At 42.8% G+C, this 19947-nt stretch overlaps 1 protein-coding gene across 1 annotated transcript in view; it reads right to left on the bottom strand.

Moving 5' to 3' along the window:
* insc (INSC spindle orientation adaptor protein) overlaps positions 1–19947 on the bottom strand; it is a 208831-nt gene that overhangs the window by 116639 nt on the left and 72245 nt on the right. Inside the window, exon 5 of the mRNA XM_078221282.1 lies at positions 7574–7699. Coding sequence (XP_078077408.1) covers positions 7574–7699 — 126 coding nt within the window. The remainder of the gene's footprint in view (positions 1–7573; positions 7700–19947) is intronic.

The raw sequence follows: 19947 nt of genomic DNA, 5'->3' as shown, positions 1-19947 counted from the left end.
CACTTTCTAATACCTTGCACAGAAATTTCAACTCTGTAGAGATCCATGCTTTTGTTAAGCAAAATGTGATCACCAGAAGAAAATTGCTAAATTAGATGTTGAGCCAAGTGGAATATATCCACCTTGTACGCAGGAATAATACTGATTGACGATAAAATGCATCAATTAGTAACATTTTCTACTCACGAACATATGAGCCCTGCTGTGGTATTGCTATAGATTTAGCAGGACCTCTCGAATATAGGTACTTACAAGTCATATGTGACTGCTTTTATATGAAACTCCTCCATAACCAATTTATTGGCCAGGTTAATTTAGACAGATTAATAAATAGGAACATAGGAGCAGGAGTAGGCCATTCAGCTGATTGAGCCTGCTTCACCACTTAATACGATCATGGATCATCATCCACTTCAATGCCTTTCCACAGTATCCTTATAGCCCTTTATGTTATTGGTATTCAGGAATCCATCTATCTCAGCTTTAAACATTCTCAATGACTGATTTCCCACAGCTTTCTGTGGTAGAGAATTCCAAATATTCAAAACCCACTGAGTATTTTTTTCCCCCCAATCATGGTCCAGTGGCTCCCCCCTTATTTTAACGTTTGTCCCTGGTTCCCCAGCCTGGGGAAAATCTTACTTGCACCTTCTTTGCCTATCCCTTTGTGCATTTCAATGAAATCACCTCTCATTATTTGAAACTCTAGAGAATACAGGCCCAGTTTGCCCAATCTCTATTCATAGGACAATCCCATCATCCCAGGAACAAGTCTAGTGGACCTCTGTCGCTCTCCCTCTATGGCGATAATATCCTTCCTAAGGTAAGGTCTTCAAACCGGCACAGAGTGTACTCCAGATGCATTCTAACCAAGGTTCTGTACAACTGAAGCAAGACTTCACAACTAATGTACTCAAATCTCTTGTGATAATGTTTAACATAACATCAGCCTTCCTAATTGCTTGCTGTACTGATATGTTAAATACATTAAGCTAATACATAGAGGAATTCTACCAGTATGTTCATGAGAAGTTTTGCTGAGTGCAATATGGGAGTATTTTTTTTTCTAACACTACGACTTCCTTATTATTAATCCTTGCTCAGTCAATTTCATTTAATTTGAAATTTCATGCACCTATTGATAATATATTGGTCCAAACAATTGGATTGTTGGAGACCAGACATATGAGCCAATATGTGAAATATAATGCATCAACCTTCATGGGAATTGTCCAGGAAGTTTGACTTTCCGATAGGCAATTCCCCTGCTCCCCAGGACCCATTGCAAAAGTTGTTCATTCTGAACAACATTCTTACTTGGATAGTTATCCCTGGAGAGATTGGACAGAAAAAAACCTTTGTCTAACTCCTGGGTAGCTACACAACATACCCCCATCACTCAAACTGACTCCCCACCCTGAATATGCCCCAACCACCTCTCCAAAGTAGCCAACTAGTCCAACCCCCAACTACTCTCTGACCCAACCCAGTTACCTCCCCTTGATTTCCCCAACTAAACCCCATGATCCCCTGACTAAGCCCTTGTCCATTCTTCCTAACCACCTAATTACCCCTGACCCGGCCTGACTTCCTGCCCCGACCACACCCACCTCTGATAGCCTGACAATACCCCCCTCCGGCTCCCAAACCCTCCCACCCCCAGCACCCACCCCCACCTCCTAAGCCGGACTTGACCCGACTAGCCCTCGCAACCGTGCCCAGCCCCCCCCCCGAGCAAAAGGGCCTACCCCTCCAGCACTCAAATACCCCCTGACGCGAGTAGCCTTCGGCCACTCTCCCAACCTGATCGAACTAACCTCCAGCCGCCTGGCACCTTCTCCCACCTTACCCAGTGTAGACGTAAAAGGGATAACTCTCAAGATGGCTACTGAGCATGTGCGCAAGGTGCTACGTCACAGCAATGTTACTGAGATGAGTGCGAAGCATCTTCGAAAGCCTCAGCTATGTATCGCTCCTATTTAACTAATCTAATGGTGATTGCCACTCCAGTCCCTTAACGACAATCAATTCCCCAATACTAATAAAACTCCGTGTGGCTGTTTTCTTTCCTGGCTCCTAACTGGTTCTATCCGTTGTTCTCAAAATAATTTGAAGAAAAGCCAAGGGAAAATTTTGAAACTTTTATTCAGGTAAAGTTCAGACCGGCGCTTTCTTTTTTAAAACATAGATGTGTGTGGGTGTGCACGCCCACATACAGAGAGAGATAAAAATGACAGGCTCCATTGATTACAGAGCTACTGCAGCACTTGTTTTGTGTTCTCTAAACTTCTGATGTTTTCTCATCCCAACTTGAGTCAATTTTTTTTTTAATGAATTGAATTTCAAAGTAAACAAGAAGCTTTCAATCAGCTGCTTTTTATTGATGGCTATGAAATACAAACATCCAAATTACTGACAAAGGAAGAGATATAAAGAGGATGAGTTATCGAGAAGGAACGGATAGAGATCAACAGATTAGAGTGCCTTTCTTCGCCGTGATTGCATGTTTTAAAAGAAGTCAAATGAAATTTGAAAGCAAACAAGGAAGCGGATGGGGCCCACAGCTTGCCTCCTGGACTTGCAGAATCTCACTGGCTGTCCTGTCTGGAGACAATACACATCTCTTTAACCTGTGCTTAATGCTCCCTCCACTCACATTGTCTGTATCTTTAAGACCTGGTTGGCTGTAGAGATTCGCATTCTAATCAGTATTCTGTAACTTGATTTTATGTCTCTGTATGCCCTTTGACAGCAGATATCCACTCCAACTGACGAAGGAGCAGCGCTCCGAAAGCTAATGGCATTTGCTACCAAATAAACCTGTTGGACTTTAACCTGATGTTGTTAAAACTCTTAATGGGAAGTTAGTACAGGCTTGGAGTTGTAGGGCTTCTCACCACCCATTGCCTCCTTTGGATGAAGTGAATGGCAGTGATGAGAGAATGGTTAGATTGCTCAGGACGAGGTGATTGAGAGTCTAGCTCTGAGCAGGAGCCCCCAGCCAGAAAGGTGGTTGCCAACACAGCCAAGGGCTCAGAAGACCATCTGGAAGGATGGCGAAAAGGAGCTCAGCATTCCACCCGCACTCTCAAACCAACATTCAGCATTGAATGGGGGTGTGCAATGAGGGCGAGGGCATTTCCTAGTATATAGTCCTGAACTGTGAAACAAAGGACTACACAGTGGGGTAAAGCCAAGTGTAAGAATGCAGAAGTAATTGGGATTCATTAGACATGTGCTTCTCTGCTACTGAAGTGAGATGAGTATGGTATGTTGCTTTCCTGGTGCCAGCTTAGGGGACATCACAAAGACGGTGTAGGTAATTCTGTCCAAGAAAGGGTGTGGTCCATGTTGGAATCAATGGCATGGGGAATAACAGGAGTGAGGAAATACAGTCCAAGTTTAAGAGCTGGGAGGAAGTTAAAAAGTAGACAATTCTTTGGATTATTCCTAGTGTCATTATGGGAGTTGGGATATGGCCCGTTAATGTGTGTCTAGAAACATGGTGCATGCAGGAGGAAAGGCCTCAGAATCCTGGGACATTGGGACCGGTTCTGTGGGAGGAGGGGCCCATTCAAGATGGACAAGTTGCACCTGAACAGAACCGGGACCAATACCCTTGCGGGCAGGTTAATTTAGCTGGTGGCTGGAGTTAAACTAATTCAGCAGGAGGTTGGACATGAAGATACGGCCGGAATTTTTTGAGCATTCACGCCCCGTTGCCGTTGCAAGCGAGGACAGAGAATTTGGCACTCAGCTAAATCTCCATTGATTGCAACGGGGCCAGAGAATCCCACTGACATGAACAGCTGGAAAATTCCAGCCGTAATATTAAAAAATGACATCAAGGTACAAAAAGGACTGGGAGAGTCAGAGTTCGGAATAGAATTAAATGGAACAATAGAAATTACAAAAAGATCTAATTTAGTTTTGTAGTACAAGTAGATAAGTACACAAATTATGCTTCATGAGGTTGGTGATCTGCAGGTGCAAATAGTCATACAGGAACATGATGCAATGGCAATCACTGAAACGTGGCTCAAAGAAGGAAGAATAGATGCTTAATAACCCTAGGCACAAGTTAGCATACATAGGAAAGGTACACATGGAGAAAGGTAGGATATTGATTTGAAAATAACAGCGTTTTGAAAGAGAGACTGACCTTAATGGGCAAGAACAACCCATTGATTGGAATTGATAAACAATAAAGGAACTATTACACTACCTGGTGCATGTTATAGATGAACACATAGTAGAAAAGAGATAGAGCATTAGGTTTGAAAATAAATTACTGAGAGATTCAAGAACTATAGAGTGCTGACAATGGAAATCTTTAACAATCCCAGTGGGTTCATGTCACGCTATTTCTAACCTGACCATCCTACTAACTGTCCTGGCTTGAGACAATTCATACCTTTTTAACCTGTGATTATCCCTCTCTCCACGCACACTGTTTGTACCTATAAAGACTTGATTACCTGTAAAGACTCGCATTCCAACCATTCTTCACATTCCAATCTGTAATTATCTTGCAATTGTGTCTTTGCCTCTATATGCCGTGTTTGTGAACCTACCTCCACTCACCTGAAAAAGGAGCTGCGTTCCGAAAGCTCGTGATTCCAAATAAACCTGTTGGACTTTTAACTTGGCATTGTGAGACTTCTTATTGTTTAACAACCCCAGTATTGAATTGGACAGGGATTGTGCCAAGGGCGGGGAAGGACAGGGTTACCAAAGTATAATCAGGGGAATTTTCTTGATTAACTTGTTTCCTGCCTAATGAAGAAGGAAGCATTGCTGGGTCCAGTCCTAGGGAATAAACTGATTCAAGTAGAGAATGTCACAGTCAAGGAGCGTCTCAGGAATCATGGTCATTGTATCATAAAGTTCAGATTAATTATGGAGAGAGGAAAGAACATTTTAGAAGAAAAATATTTAACTACAAAAGGACTAATTTCAGTGAATTGAGGATAGATCTGGCCCAGATTAAATGAAGTCAAAGAGTGCTGGTGGAATGTAATGGTGATGTGGAGATGCTGGTGTTGGACTGGGGTAAGCACAGTAAGAAGTTTCACAACACCAGGTTAAAGTCCAATCGGTTTATTTGGTAGCACAAGCTTTCGTAGTCTCGCTCTTTCTTCACCTGAAGGAGCGAGACTCCAAAAGCTTGTGCTACCAAATAAACCTGTTGGACTTTAACCTGGTGTTGTGAGACTTCTTACTGGGATGTAATGGAGCAATGGACAGCCTTAATGAGGAGATGGTTCAGTTAGAGCCTACATTCATTCCAATAGAGACAGGGAGGGCAAACAGAGCCAGAGCTCCCTGAATGCTGGAGAATTTAGTGAGTAGGATTAAACAGTAAAAGGGAGCATATGATAGATGTCAACGCTAAAAAAACTTAGCCCCGGAGACACCTAGAGGCCATGTTGCCCAACGGAAAGCCGAAAAATAATCACCCCCAAAACTTGGACAATGGGACCCTGGCTGAGAGAGGAATTCCCACCCATGATCTAATTAAGTTAAAATTGGAATACATTAGCCATGACCTTACTTGGATCACTGGACAGTTGGAGAAAAAAATATGACAAGTAAAGACTTTGTGTGTTTTAAGCACATGCTTTCTCTGCAAAACAGGACAAGCAACTGAGATGCTGAAGGAACAAGACCCTGAGTGGGTTCCTTCTCTCTCTCCGTCTCTCCAGCTGCAGGTTTTGAATTCGAACAGCTGATTTTAACTATCAAGATGCCCCAGATAGGGATTTTTTTTTTAAAAACTGAACCCAGCACTGTTACCTCCAGGAGAACTATTAAATTGTCTTTCTGCAATACTAAACGGCCTCGACATCAAAAGAAGCAAGACGACTGAATTCAGCCTGAAGCCAACCACATTACCAACCATCAAGAGTCAGATATCCCTTTAATTTCACTGTACCTTAAATTACATATCCTCCCCACTCTGTAATCTGTATGTGTCAATTTCGAGTGTGTGTGTGTGTATATATATGTGTGTATGTATGTGTGTGTGTGTGTGTGTATATATGTGTGTGTGTGTGTGTGTATATGTGTGTGTGTGTGTGGATATGTGTGTGTGTGCGCATGCACGTATTGAGGATCTCAGGATATAAAAATGACTAAAGTTTCATTTCTGTTTCATTAATTTAAATATAAAGTGAAATTGTAAATTTTCCAATTTGATTTGATTTATTACTGTCACGTGCATTGGGATACAGTGAAAAGTATTGTCTCTTGCGCGCTATACAAACAAGGCATACCATTCATAGAGTACATAGGGGAGGAGGAAAGGAGAGGGTGCAGAATATAGTGTTACAGATACAGATAGGGTGAAGGGAAAGATCAACTTAATATACGATAGGTCGCTTCAAAAGTTTAATGGCAGCAGGGAAAAAGATGTTCTTGAGTTGGTTGGTACAACATGAGATGGAATTTCCTGATCTGCTATTAAAATAATTGACAGAAGATGGTATCTACCTCGACCAAACCACTTCGGTGGACATGCAAAATATGAGGAAAGGAAACATGGTGATAGGTTGGTGAGTATTCTTCAAAATACTATTTTCTCAGGCACTATACATTTGATCAGTGAAAGTCTTTAAACTAGCAACCACAGAGTAATTCATAATGGGCTGTAATATCTGAGCTCCCCAGCAGTGGATGGGGGGGAATTCCCCAAAACTGCACTGGGGAAATGCAAACTTCATCTGGGCAATTGTCCTCAATTGGGAGCCATCCAAAAGTGCGATGTAAGTCACAAATCTCCGGTGATTCCAGCTGTGTTACACAAATCGTTACCCAGAAAAAGTTAGAAAAATTAAAACCTCTTATAACTTTTGGGTAAATATTGTAGAGACCCAGGCCGACCCCCAATAGGTTTCCCATCACACCCCCAAATCCCCATGGGATTCCCCTTACCCCGCAACTTACCACTGCCCCTTCCCCTCCCCACTACGGCATTCTCCACCCATTTGAGGTCCCACGAGACACCCCCCACCCCTGCAGCACTGCACCCACTCCCCCCTCCCCCCATGAGGTCCAAACCTTCCCCCCCCCCCATTCCCGCATGATTCCAATCCCCCACCCCCAGGATCCCACACCCACCCAAGGTCTGAGTCCTGAGTCAGAAAATCGGGCGAGACAGGCACGGAAGCAATTTAGCGCAAGTAAGTAGGCATGGATTATCACTCCGAGAAAGTTATGGCCCAGTATATCACCCAGCCACCAACAAACGTTCATAAAACAAAAATCAGTCCTGGCATGAACTCATAGGCAGACCAATCACTGGTACAAATGTGTTGCAAAGTGGTCCCTTACTCATTTACCATTATTGGAGAACATTGTAGGCAATTACATATCACAATCAATGTCATTCAATTAAAGTGAACACATTTCAAATCAGGACACAATTTTCTTCCAACTTCCTGATGTGTGTGGAATCAAGTTTGGTTAATTACCACTCTTGCACGTAATACATTCCTTTAAGATGCTGAAAATAGCATTGTTCACCGATATCAATTTAAAGACAAGAATGTTTATTGAACAATTCCATTCATACCTTCTCAAGTTCATTGATGCCTTCCTCCACACTACATATTGATGCCAGTGCTCGGAGAGCATCCACATGCAAATAACTTGGACCCTCTTGCCTGCACAGTTTGAATAGGACTGCCACCCCTCCTTCCTGTAACAGAGATAATGATACAGAACTTTATAAAACAGATTCAAAGATTATTCCTTACAAACTTCTGTTTAGTCTATGAGAGTTGCGATCAATAATATTTTTTGGTTACTGTTGAATGTGGGCTGAAGAATGGTAAAAGAAAACTGTAAAAATATCCCATATTTTTCTGAATCGAATGTATTAACATTTTTGCATATCTGCTTCAAACCTCCACTGGGTCTATTCCACAAAAATGAAGCATACTTTACGATGTTTTGTATCTTGTTATTGGTTTCTATGACAGCGTATGTAGGGTTGGGACGAGTTCAGTCACATAAACTGGCCACACTTATTATGCCGCAATCGTTACAGTCATATTCTGGAATTTCCAGTATAAAACTATTACCATAAACATCGCACTGGTTCAAAAAGGTGACCTACCACCTACCTTCTCAGGGCAACCTGGAATATGCAATAAATTCTCCCTTGTCAGAATAAATGTTGCAACCAGCCACATAGCTGAGAAAGGAGCCACTATTTTCAATTCACACATAGGTATATTTTGGGGTTCATTGCTATACTGTGGGTTCATTTGAGGTGGCACAGTGGCACAGGGGGTGGCATGGTGGCACAGTGGTTAGCACTGCTACCTCACAGCACCAGGGATCTGGGTTCAATTCCAGCCTCGGGTCATTGCCTGTGTGGAGTTTGCACATTCTCCCCGTGTCTGCATGGGTTTTCTCCGGGTGCTCCAGTTTCCTCCCACAGCCCAAAGATGTGCAGGTTAGGTTTATTGGCCGTGCTAAATTGACCCTAGTGACAGGGGGATTAGCAGGGTAAATACGTGGGGTTATGGCGATAGGGCCTGGGTTGGATTGTGGTCAGTGCAGATTCAATGGGCCAATTGGCCTTCTTCTGCACTGTAAGGATTTTATGTAATATATGCCATAGGTAGACTGTGGGGTTCATTGGTATGTAATATATATTTGATTTATAGTCCCTTTCGAATTTGCTTACTCCTATCATCTTTAATCTGTATTTCTCAACTTGCCTTATTCAAATTCAACAGTCCATCTGAAAACAATTCAGTAAAAAATATCTGGAATTAAGAATCTACTGATGACAGTGAAACCATTGTCAATTGTCAGAAAAATCCATCTGGTTCACTAATGCCCTTTAGGGAAGGAAATCTGCTGTCCTTACCTGGTCTGGCCTACATGTGACTCCAGAGCCACAGCAATGTGGTTGACTCTCAACTGTCCACTGAAATGGCTTAGCAAGCCACTCAATTCAAGGGCAACTAGGGATGGGCAATACATGTTAGCCAGCCAGCAACACCTATGTCTCATGAATCAATAAAAAAAATCCATCAGAGAGAGAGAGAGATGCAGGCCAAAGGGAAACACTGGACAGTGAGCAATAAACCATATCATAAAAGTTCAGGGGCCTTCTGTTTGAATGAGCTAAAGTTTAGAAGTTGATGAATTCAAAAATCCAACCTGAAATACTGACCTATTTAATGAAAATGTTTTGCCAACAAATGCTGGCATTGCCAGCAATGCCCACATCCCAAGAACGAATAAAAACAATCACCTCAATGAAAGTAATTACAACCCAAGTTCTGGGTCAAATATGTTCCAGGTTATTATCCAAAAATTATCCTCAATTACCCTTGCCCATGGCAGAAGATGTCAATAAATATAAATCGAAGTAACTTGCTCATGAAATGTTTACATGATACAAGGGGGGAGTTTTCCTGTCCTGCCCGCTACGGGAACAGTAGCGGGCGGGAGTGGAGGTGGGGGGGGCAGAATATGCAAAGTTCCATTGACCTTGAGCAGGATTTTCCCATTTTGCAGCGAGCGCGGACAGAAAATTCCGCCCAAGATATATCCTCCTTTCACATGGTCCCATTATCCTTTACTTCATTATTTGTGCAAAGACCATTCAACTTTGCAAAAACAAAAATCGAGGATATCCTGCAAATGGGCTAGGATTAGTTTGGAGAGAACAGCCATCAGGCCAGAGTATTACAGCAACAAGGTTCGATAAAGTTGAGAAGTTTGACAGCTTAAAGAGTAACCAATTAAGAATTATTGCTAAATTTCGACTGTTTGATGGCCTGGAATTAAGAAAGAGAAAAAGAATCGATGACAAGGTATATGAGGTTAATGATGTTGCAATATTCCTACCATTATTCCATTATTCCTATGAAACTCCTACTATTATTCCTACGAAACCCATCTCCAAATTTCATGGCCTGGGTCTCAGCTCCTCCCTCTGTGACTAGATCCAGAACTTCCTAACCCACAGATCACAATCAGATAGGATAGCAACAACACCCCAACGATCATCCTCAAAACTAGTGCCCCACAAGGCTGTGTTCTCATCCCCCTACTATACTCCTCATACACCTATGACTGTGTGGCCAAATTCTCCTCCAACTCGATTTTCAAGTTTGCTGACGACACCATTGCAGTGGGTCGAATCTCCAACAATGATGAGACAGAGTACAGGAATGAGAGAGAATCTGAAGAACTGGTGCAATGACAATAATCTCTCCTTCAATGTCAACAAAACAAAGGAGATTGTCATCAAATTCAGGAAGTATAGTGGAGAACATGTCCCTGTCTACATCAACAAAATGGTCGAAAGCTTCAAATCTTTAGGTGTCCAGATCACCAACAACCTGTCCTGGTCCCCCCATACCGACACAATAGTTATGAAAACCCACCAATGCCTCTACGTTTTCAGAAGACTAAGGACATTTGGCGTGTCAGCTACAACTCTCACCAACTTTTACAGATGCACCATAGAAAGCATTCTTTCTGGTTGTATCATAGCTTGGTATGGCTTCTGCTCTGCCCAAGATCGCAAGGAACTACTAAAGGTCATGAATGTAGCCCAATCCATCACGCAAACCAGCCTCCCATCCATTGACTCGGTCTACACTTGCGCTGCCTCGGCAAAGTAGCTAGCATAATTAAGAACCCCAGGCAAACCCGGGCATTCTTTCTTTCACTTTCTTCCATCGGGAAAAAGATACAAAGGTCTGAAGTCACGTACCAACTGACTCGAGAACAGCTTCTTCCCTGCTGCCATCAGACTTTTGAATGGAGTGCATTTGAATGCGTGTCTGTGTGGAGTTTGCACATTCTCCTCGTGTCTGCGTGGGTTTCCTCCGGGTGCTCTGGTTTCCTCCCACAGTCCAAAGATGTGCGGGTTAGGTTGATTGGCCAGGTTAAAAATTGCCCCTTAGCGTCCTGAGATGCGTAGGTTAGAGGGGTTAGTGGGTAAAATATGTGGGGATAGGGCCTGGGTGGGATTGTGGTCGGTGCAGACTTGATGGGCCGAATGGCCTCCTTCTGCACTGTAGGGATTCTATGATTCTATGAATGCATTATTGATCTTTCTCTACACCCTAGCTATGACTGTGACACTATGTTCTGCACTCTCCCTTTTCCTTCTCTGAACGGTATGCTTTGTCTGTATAGCGCACAAGAACACAGGTGGCATGGTGGCATAGTGGTTAGCACTGCTGCCTCACAGTGCCAGGGACCCGGTTCGATTCCCGGCTTGGATCATTGTCTGTATGGAGTTTGTACATTCTCCGTGTCTGCGTGGGTTTCCTCCGGGTGCTCTGGTTTCCTCCCATAGTCTGAAAGACGTGCTGGTTAGGTGCATTGACCCGAACAGGTGCCAAAGTGTGGTGACTAGGGGAAATTCACAGTAACTTCATTGCAGCTTTAATGTAAGCCATACTTGTGTCTAATAAATAAACTTTAAATAATACTTTTCACTGTATACCAAGACATATGACAATAATAAATCAAATCAAAATCAAAATATTTTTACGAGGAAAATACTTTATCATCGATCTGGCTCCATTACAAAATAACTCACTTTAGGTACTAAGTATTTCTGATCTCTTCCATTATAGAATGTTTTGCTACGAGAATTGTAGGTCAGTTTTGCAACTCTATATGACACTACGGTAATGATAAGAAGATTCTCTCTGGAGTTTATAATAAAATACATACCGCTAATGCATTAATGGAAAGCCTGCAGTCCAACATATATGCTGAAGGAACATGTGCTGTTATCTATTTTTAACAATGTAGCAATACCGGATGGTGCTGTCATATAATAAAATAGCTGTAGATCAGATAATTGTGCTCCTTATGCAATCATTTACGAATATTAGGTTAAGCACTAAAACTTCCGGGTGAAGATATTAAATCCTTTAAAAGGAGTAGGGAATTCAGAGGCAGAAAGAAATTATTTTTGTAGGTAATATATCTCCACAGCAAGGTCAAGCATGTAGTAAGTGCTCAAAGAAATCCCATAGGGATGAGTCTTTATACCTTTTTTTTAAAGCAGGTAACAGTTAACAAATACACTGACAATGTAGGTGAAAATGTAAAGAGTCTGCTACTGCTTGGTGTGTGATCACTCATAATTTTTACTTTTTAATTTATTACAGAAGCCTGAACTTAAACTAAGGAATCAGGAACCACGCAAGGGCAACACAGGAATTTCCTGGGAAGTTGCGCAATTAGCCTGAATCTGAGACTCTCTAAAACTTCTGATTTAAAGTTAGATGGTTGTGGCACGATGGCACAGTGGTTGGCACTGTTGCCTCATAGTGCTAGGAATCCGGGGTTCAATTCCAGCCTTGGGTGAGTGCCTGTGCAGAGTCTGCACATCTCCTTGTGTCTGTGCCGGTTTCCTCCGGGTGCTCCGGTTTCCTCCCACACTCCAAAGATGTGCAGGTAAGATTAGTTGGACATGTTAAATTGCACCTTAGTTGTCAGGAGGATTAGCAGGTAAATACATGGGGTTAAGGGGAGAGGGCCTGGGTGGGATTGTTGTCGGTGCAGGCTCGATGGGCTGAATGGCCTCCTTCTGCACTGTACGGACTCTTTGATTCTATGATTCTCTTAACAGAAGTCTGTATCAGAAGTCAGGGTGAGAAATGTGGAGCTCCAGATTAAGGAGAGAAAATAGCATAGTCACACACGAACACCGATTATCATTCCACGGAAGATTCAGCCCTTTAATTTTAATTTCTTCAATTATATGTAGCTTTTAGAATGTAGGCTGGAACCAAAAAGCCTGGCTCTTTCAGTGCCCTCCTGGAAAGGCAAGCGAGTCCATGACTTGGAAAGGTCAGATCCCTTGCTAATGTCAGAGATTGCATGTGATGAGCTGGACACTGAATAAACTCACCGAGCTTCCCGGTAACAAAAAATCTGTTCTCTGCACTTGTCAAATTTTATCAAATGTTTTCACTTCTGTTCTTTATCTGCTGCTTTCAGTGGTATTGCTCTTAAATGTTCAACTGAGCTGTGCCAGATATTTAAAAGGCTGCTTCTCCATGATTTTGATTAGCATCTGAACATTATCGACTGCAAAACACGTGTCAAAAAAGCAAAATAATTTTATGACCAAGAACTTGGAGGTGGCATGGTGTCACCATGGTTAGCACTGCTGCCACACAGTGCCAGGAACCAGGATTCGATTCCCGGCTTGGGTCATTGCCTGCGTGGAGTTTGCACACTCTCCCCGTGTCTGCGTGGGTTTCCTCTGGGTGTTCGGGTTTCCTCCCACATTCCAAAGATGTGCAGTTTAGGTGAATTGACCATGCCAAATTCTCCCTCACCGTATCCAAACAGGCACCGGAGTGTGGCGACTAGGGGATTTTCACAGTTACCTCATTGCAGTGTTAATGTAAGCCTACTTGTGACTAATAAATAAACTTTAACTTTACTTGAGGAGAACCTAGAACCATCACAAATGGGAGCGTTCTAATGCCCAAATGCAATTTTACTGGAATAAAGGGGTTCTCCACAACTGGCAACAGAAATATCTACTCAGTCAATATGTGTATGAATAGAATGGAATAGAATCCCTACCGTGCAGAAGAAGGCCATTTGGCCCATTGAGTTTGCACCGACCACAATCCCACCCAGGCCCTATCCCCATAGCCACATACATTTACCCTAGCTAGTCCCCCTGACACTAAGGGGCAATTTAGCATGGCCAATCAACCTAACCTGCACATCGTTGGATTGAGGGAGGAAACCGGAGCACCCGGAGGAAACCCACACAGACACAGGGAGAATGTGCAAACTCCACACAGACAGTCGCCCAAGCCAGAATCAAACCCGGGTCCCTGGTGCTGTGAGGCAGCAGTGCGAACCACTGTATTGTTTAATTTAACATAACAGAACCAAATTGATATGGAAGTGTTAATATGCTCGTTCAAAATTCTATTGGAAAGTAAATGATGCAACATTAATTTTCAGGATAACATTTAAAATCCTCTGAAAACATATCAATACACTGTCAAATATGAAGAAGGATAAAGAAACATAAAAGGTTATTGCAAATGAAAGATTATTAGCTTCACAATAATAGCCTGACTTTTTCAAACCACCAGAACAAATGTCTACAGTTGAAGTTTTCTGCTTATGTTTTACGTCCCCCTTGGATCATTTCCTGACATGAGGTGGCATCTGTGAAATGTTTAAATATGTTATAAACCCATGGACAATAATGTATGACCACCTCTGAGTTCCCAGATAATGACTGGAGATCTAAACGGAGTAAGATCCAGTCAAGATGTCCAAAGAAAATAGTTGGAGGCATTTCCTCACTTCTGCCAAGACCAAAAGTTAATTTCCCCCATCCTCTTGTACGTACAAGATATTCAGAACTCATTTAGAAAGACAACTACAGAGCTATCGATTCCTTTACAGTGCTGGCAAATAAAGGGAAATTGATCTTTCCCTGGGTGACCACTTCTGTTTATTTTCAGTTATCGACTGTGGCACTTACATTACAACCATTCATAACTTTATTAAAGTTATTTCCACAATATTGGCTCTAAACTAATAAGTTAAACATCAATACAGATTTTGTGCACTTTTGATTCACTTCTCCTTGTCTTCCTTCCATTCTGACTTCTTCCTATTTGCAATTTTAATCTTAATTTCACTCTTTGTCTACTCTAACTTTTTTACTTTTAAGTTCATTTTTATCATGTGAGCTGTCAAGACTCCAAATTGACATCGTTGCCAACCAGGGAGGGTCACCTTCCTGTGGAGAAGGAACAAGTAAAAGGATACACCTTCTACTGGAAAGGAAAGGCTGACAGCGATACCATGCGATACCAACTCTCGTATCCAAACCGGAATAGGATCCTGGCTGCACAGCACAACTCCCCAATTGTATAAATAAAAGACTCATGATGGGCAGCGGCACAGTGGCACAGTGGTTAGCACTGCTGCCTCACAGCACCAGGGACCCAGGTTCAATTCCGGCCTTAGGTGACTGTCTGTGTGGAGTTTGCACATTCTCCCAGTGTCTGTGCAGGTTTCCTCTGGGTGCTCCGGTTTCCTCCCACACTCCAAAGATGTGTGGGTTAGGTTGACTGGCCATACTAAATTGTCAGGGAGATTAACAGGGCAAATACATGTGGTCGCGGAGATAGGGCCTGGGTAGGATCATTGCTGTTGCAGGCTTGATGGGCCGAATGACATCCTTCTGCACTGTATGGATTTTTTTTATTCATTCATTGGACATGGGCACCCCTGGCTGGCCAGCATTCATTGCCCATCCCTAGTTGCCCGAGGGCAATTGAGAGTCAACCACATTGCTGTGGATCTGGAGTCATATGTAGGCCAGATTGGGTAAGGATGGCAGAATTCTTCCCTGAAGGGCATTAGTGAACCAGATGGGTTTTTACAACAATCGACAATAGTTTCATGGTCATCAATAGATTCCTAATTCCAGATTTTTTTAATTGAATTCACCATCTGCCATGGCGGGATTCGAACCCGAGTCCCCAGACCATTAGCTGAGTTTCTGGATTAATAGTCTAGCGATAATACCACGAGGCCACCACCTCCCCCATTCTATTCTATGAAACTGGAGGAGTCTCCCTCGCCAAGTCCTGTTTCCTCTACTTTTAAATGGTCAGAGTTCCGGGAAGTATAAAGAAAATGTTACAAAAACACTCCAAAGCTGTTCTTGAAACACGGCATTGTTGACTTAACGACTGAGGGGAATTTTCTAGCAATCATCCAAAATGGCGACAATTTGTCCATCAAGCTGCAGCAATCTTTAAGTCCAAACAGCTTAGTGATGAGACAGATCGACACAAAGGAGGAGGGAAGAAAAAAGAAGCAAATCCTGCACTCCAGATCCCACTACCTCATGGAACATCATGCCCCATGTGTCCAAAGATCTATGGGTTGAGAATTGACCAGTGCAGTCACAAGACGACCCATGGCAGGAACTCGTGACCCAGAATACACATCATCCACGAACCAAGAGATAGCCTACGACAACACTGGGCGGGATTTTCCAGCAGCACTCATCCAAGACCAGAAAATCCCGCCCGAGGTCAATGGACATTCGCATGGTCCGTGTCTCACCCGCTACGCTTTCCGTGGTGGGCGGGACAGGAAAATTCTGCTTATTGAGTTAGATATAGCTCCTGGGGCTAAAAGGATCAAACGATATTGGGGGGGGGGGGGAGGGAGGCAAGATAAGGGTACTGAATCTGATGACCAGCCATGATCATAATGAATGGTGGAGCAGGTTCAAACGGCCAAATGGCCACCCCTTGCTTCTATTTTCTATGTATATGTTTCTATGGTAGAATCACTGACAGCAACTTCTGGATTTCATAGACTGGCTTTCACATGATTCTGCATATGTTGGTGACAGTCTCAGGTGGAGTAATAACGGTCAACGCTGACAGTTTCACTGTCATTACCTCTGCAAAATCTGGGCCAATGTTCCAAAACCTATGGAGAACCCCATGGTCCAACATAATCCGCAGCAGCAATTAATTATCGCCACTCCTGCGCTAAAACAAAATATCTAAATTGTTCCAGAAATGTCAAAGAAATAAGCCAAATTGTAGAGAGGTTGGAATCATAAAAGGTTTTTGCTTTCATATTAATCTGATGGTGCAGACAATAATTACATCAAGCCGAGTAATGACAGAAATTACCTGAGGTCTGACAGATGATGTCATCCTGCCATTACTATACATTCATCACTTTGCTTCTCATTCATGTTCCTACTTCCACCAGAATCGCTAGGAGAGGAAAAACATTACTGGGGGGGGGGGGGGGGGAGGGTAGATCCCATTCTATTTCCTTCCCCTTCTCACAAATATTGTGGCATTATTTTATAGTTTAGCTTGTGTAATTTCTGAGTCATTCTCTATAGAAATCATGGGGTGACTCTTGTGCAATTTCTGAGTCATTCGTTACAGAAATTATGGGATGACTTCAAGTTTTAGAAAGCAAGTTATCTTATGGTTACAATTAGCAGCCTAATTTTCCTAGCCCTCACCATCTTCTGCTGTTTTATCAATGAGGATGTTCACTGATGATCACACAGTATTTGTTCCAGATGCAACCCTTTAGGTAATGAAGTGGTCTCTGCCTGTACGCAGCAACACCTGCACAAGATTCAGATTTCCGCTGATAAATGACGAATAACATTCATGCCCCACAAGTGTCAGGCAACAAGAGAACGTCTAAGAGTAAGTCTTCCTCTGACATGCACTAGTACTATCCTTGTCCAATTAGCCTGCTAACAGCATCCTAGTGGTCACCTTTGTGCATTGACCAGAAAATTAACAGGACCAGCCACTTATATATCGTGGTTGTAAGAGCGGGTCAGAGACTGGCTATCTGTGGCAAATATCTCACCTCCTGATTCCTAAAGCCTGCCCACAAAGCACAAGCCCAGAATGTGATGGAATACTAGCTTTGCCAGGATACGTTCAGCTTCAACAACAATCAAGAAGTTTAAAGTTTAAAAGATGACTTATTAGTGTCACAAGTAGGTTTACATTAACACTGCAATGAAGGTACTATGAAAATTCCCCAGTCACACCCCAGCACCTGTTCGGATACACTGAGGGAGAATTTAGCATGGCCAATGCACCTAAACAGCACGTCTTTTGGATTGTAGGGGGTAACCGGAGCACCTGGAGTAAACCTATGCAGACACATGCAGACTCTGCATAGACAGTGACCTGAATTGGGAATCAAACCCGGGTCCCTGGCACTGTGAGGCAGTAGTGCTAACCACTGTGCCACCGTGCTGCCTTGAAGCTTAACACCATCGAGGAGAAACCAACCTGCTCAATTGGCAGTCCATCCCACACCTTAAATATTCAGCTCTTCCAGAACCCGCGCATCATAACTACAGTGTGTACCAGCTACAAGATACGCAACATAAACTCATCAAGGCTTCCTCGACAGCAACTGCCAAGGCCGCAACATCTTCCACCTAGAAGGACAAGGGCAGCAACTGCATGGGAACACCACCACTTGCAAGGTCCTTTCCAAGTCACACACCATCCTGACTTGGAACTATATCGCTGTTTCTTCATCGCTGCTGAACCAAAAACCATGAACAGGTATCCAACAGCACTGTGGGTATACCTACACAATGTGGAGATGCCGGCGTTGGACAGGGGTAAGCACAGTAAGAAGTCTCACAACACCAGGTTAAAGTCCAACAGGTTTATTTGGTAGCACAAGCCACAACCTTTCGGAGTGCTGCTCCTTCATCAGCTGAGTGGGAGTTCTGTTCACGAACAGGGCATATAAAAACACAAACTCAGTTTGTGCACCCACACTACATGGACTGGCATGGTTCAAGAAGGTGACTTACTGCTACCTTCTCGAGGAAATTTAGGGATGGGCAATAAATGATAGTCTTGCCAGCAACACCCTCATCCAGTTAATGAATAAAACTGGCTCTAAATAACAATACAGCATCCTTAATATCTGATACCATGTGCAAAAATATTCAATTTATATGATCCAAAACAGAATATACAAAAGACCTGAGTTACACAAAGGATGAACTTGGTCATTTGAGCCAATATAAAGAGAAGACAAAATAATTTTTAAAACAGGAGTACTTTCACTGTATCAGATTGAAGGAAAAGCCACCTATTTTATTTCCACAGAGCAGCTCAACTCCAATTTGTAGAACTATTCAACTGTTTTCTGTCTAGGTTGAGTCATGTACTTAAAACTTTATCCTCCGCCATGACTCACTAATGCAGTATATTCTATTTCAGGCAGAAATGACACAGTGAATTTAATTCTTCATACCCAATCTTGCTCATGACCCAAGAAGGCATTTATTGGATTTTGAAGAGAACTTAAAGACAGCTCACCTGATCGACCAAGAAAGAACGACGTACTCTCCTTATTGATGGTAAGTCACAAAGAATTCTAATTGAACATATCCATTATTACAATCATTGCACTTGTCACAACTTCCTTTGGAATGTTCTACATAGAAAAAAAAATCCTTGGGAGTTTTTATTTGTTAATTGTGTCAAACCTGCTTGTTAGGTTTGTATTTCTCATGTTTTAATAGGACTTTTCAATGTTAAAGCAGCACCGTTGAAGAAGAAATATTTCAAATGAACTGTTTCAATATGAATGCAGTTATCAGGCAGAATCTTGCACCCTCCCCCATGGTGAGTTAGGTGGCGAGGGTTGGGGAGTATTTAATCGGGCAGGAGGGTGGGGACCATGTCAGTTTCCCACCTCTGCCTTGCTTGTCTGTGGAGAGAAAGCCCATGGACAACCATCCCACCCCACCGTCCACCAATTGCGAGATTTAAGTTGCTTTTTTTTGACTAACCAATCCGTAAACATTTTCTAACTATTCCCATATGTAGATGATATTGCGCCACTACTGCTCATTCACGCCGCTGTTCGCTGATTAATGATGTGTGTTATTCATATCCATCCTATTTTCCCACACTTGTAATCACCCTCCCTCCTAATTACTCCAGATACATCTTTGTCTGCTGCTTGCATCCTCCCTGTACCAAAAGTAACCCTTCCTCCATGTCTCCCAGTGCAACTAATTCATGTCCAGCATCTTAATACTTTCAAGTTTCATGCCTGTGGTTTTCACCTGTTCGACAGTGGCCCCAAGTTCTCAAAACATTGCAAAAACAAGAAAATACAAGAGATTCAGCTTTTACAACAGCGTTTGCAAACCTCTGGGAAATGTCATGCGATCAGATACCACATGATTGGATGTCACGTGGTCAAACCTCTGGGTGTGTCCATTGAGAGTTGGCCACCCTGTCTCACTGTTCTTTGCCTAGCAGAGTTAACCACTCTATCCGACAATGCAATAATCAAAGAATTAGATTTATTAAAATAATTAACCAGTTGCAAAGAGATCAACACAGTAGATTTAAT

The sequence above is a fragment of the Mustelus asterias genome, chromosome 9 (genome assembly GCF_964213995.1).
Source record: "Mustelus asterias chromosome 9, sMusAst1.hap1.1, whole genome shotgun sequence".
NCBI classification, from domain to species: Eukaryota; Metazoa; Chordata; class Chondrichthyes; order Carcharhiniformes; family Triakidae; genus Mustelus; species Mustelus asterias.
The sequence above is the reverse complement of the archived record's forward strand: the minus strand, read 5'-3'. Positions and strand labels throughout refer to the sequence as shown.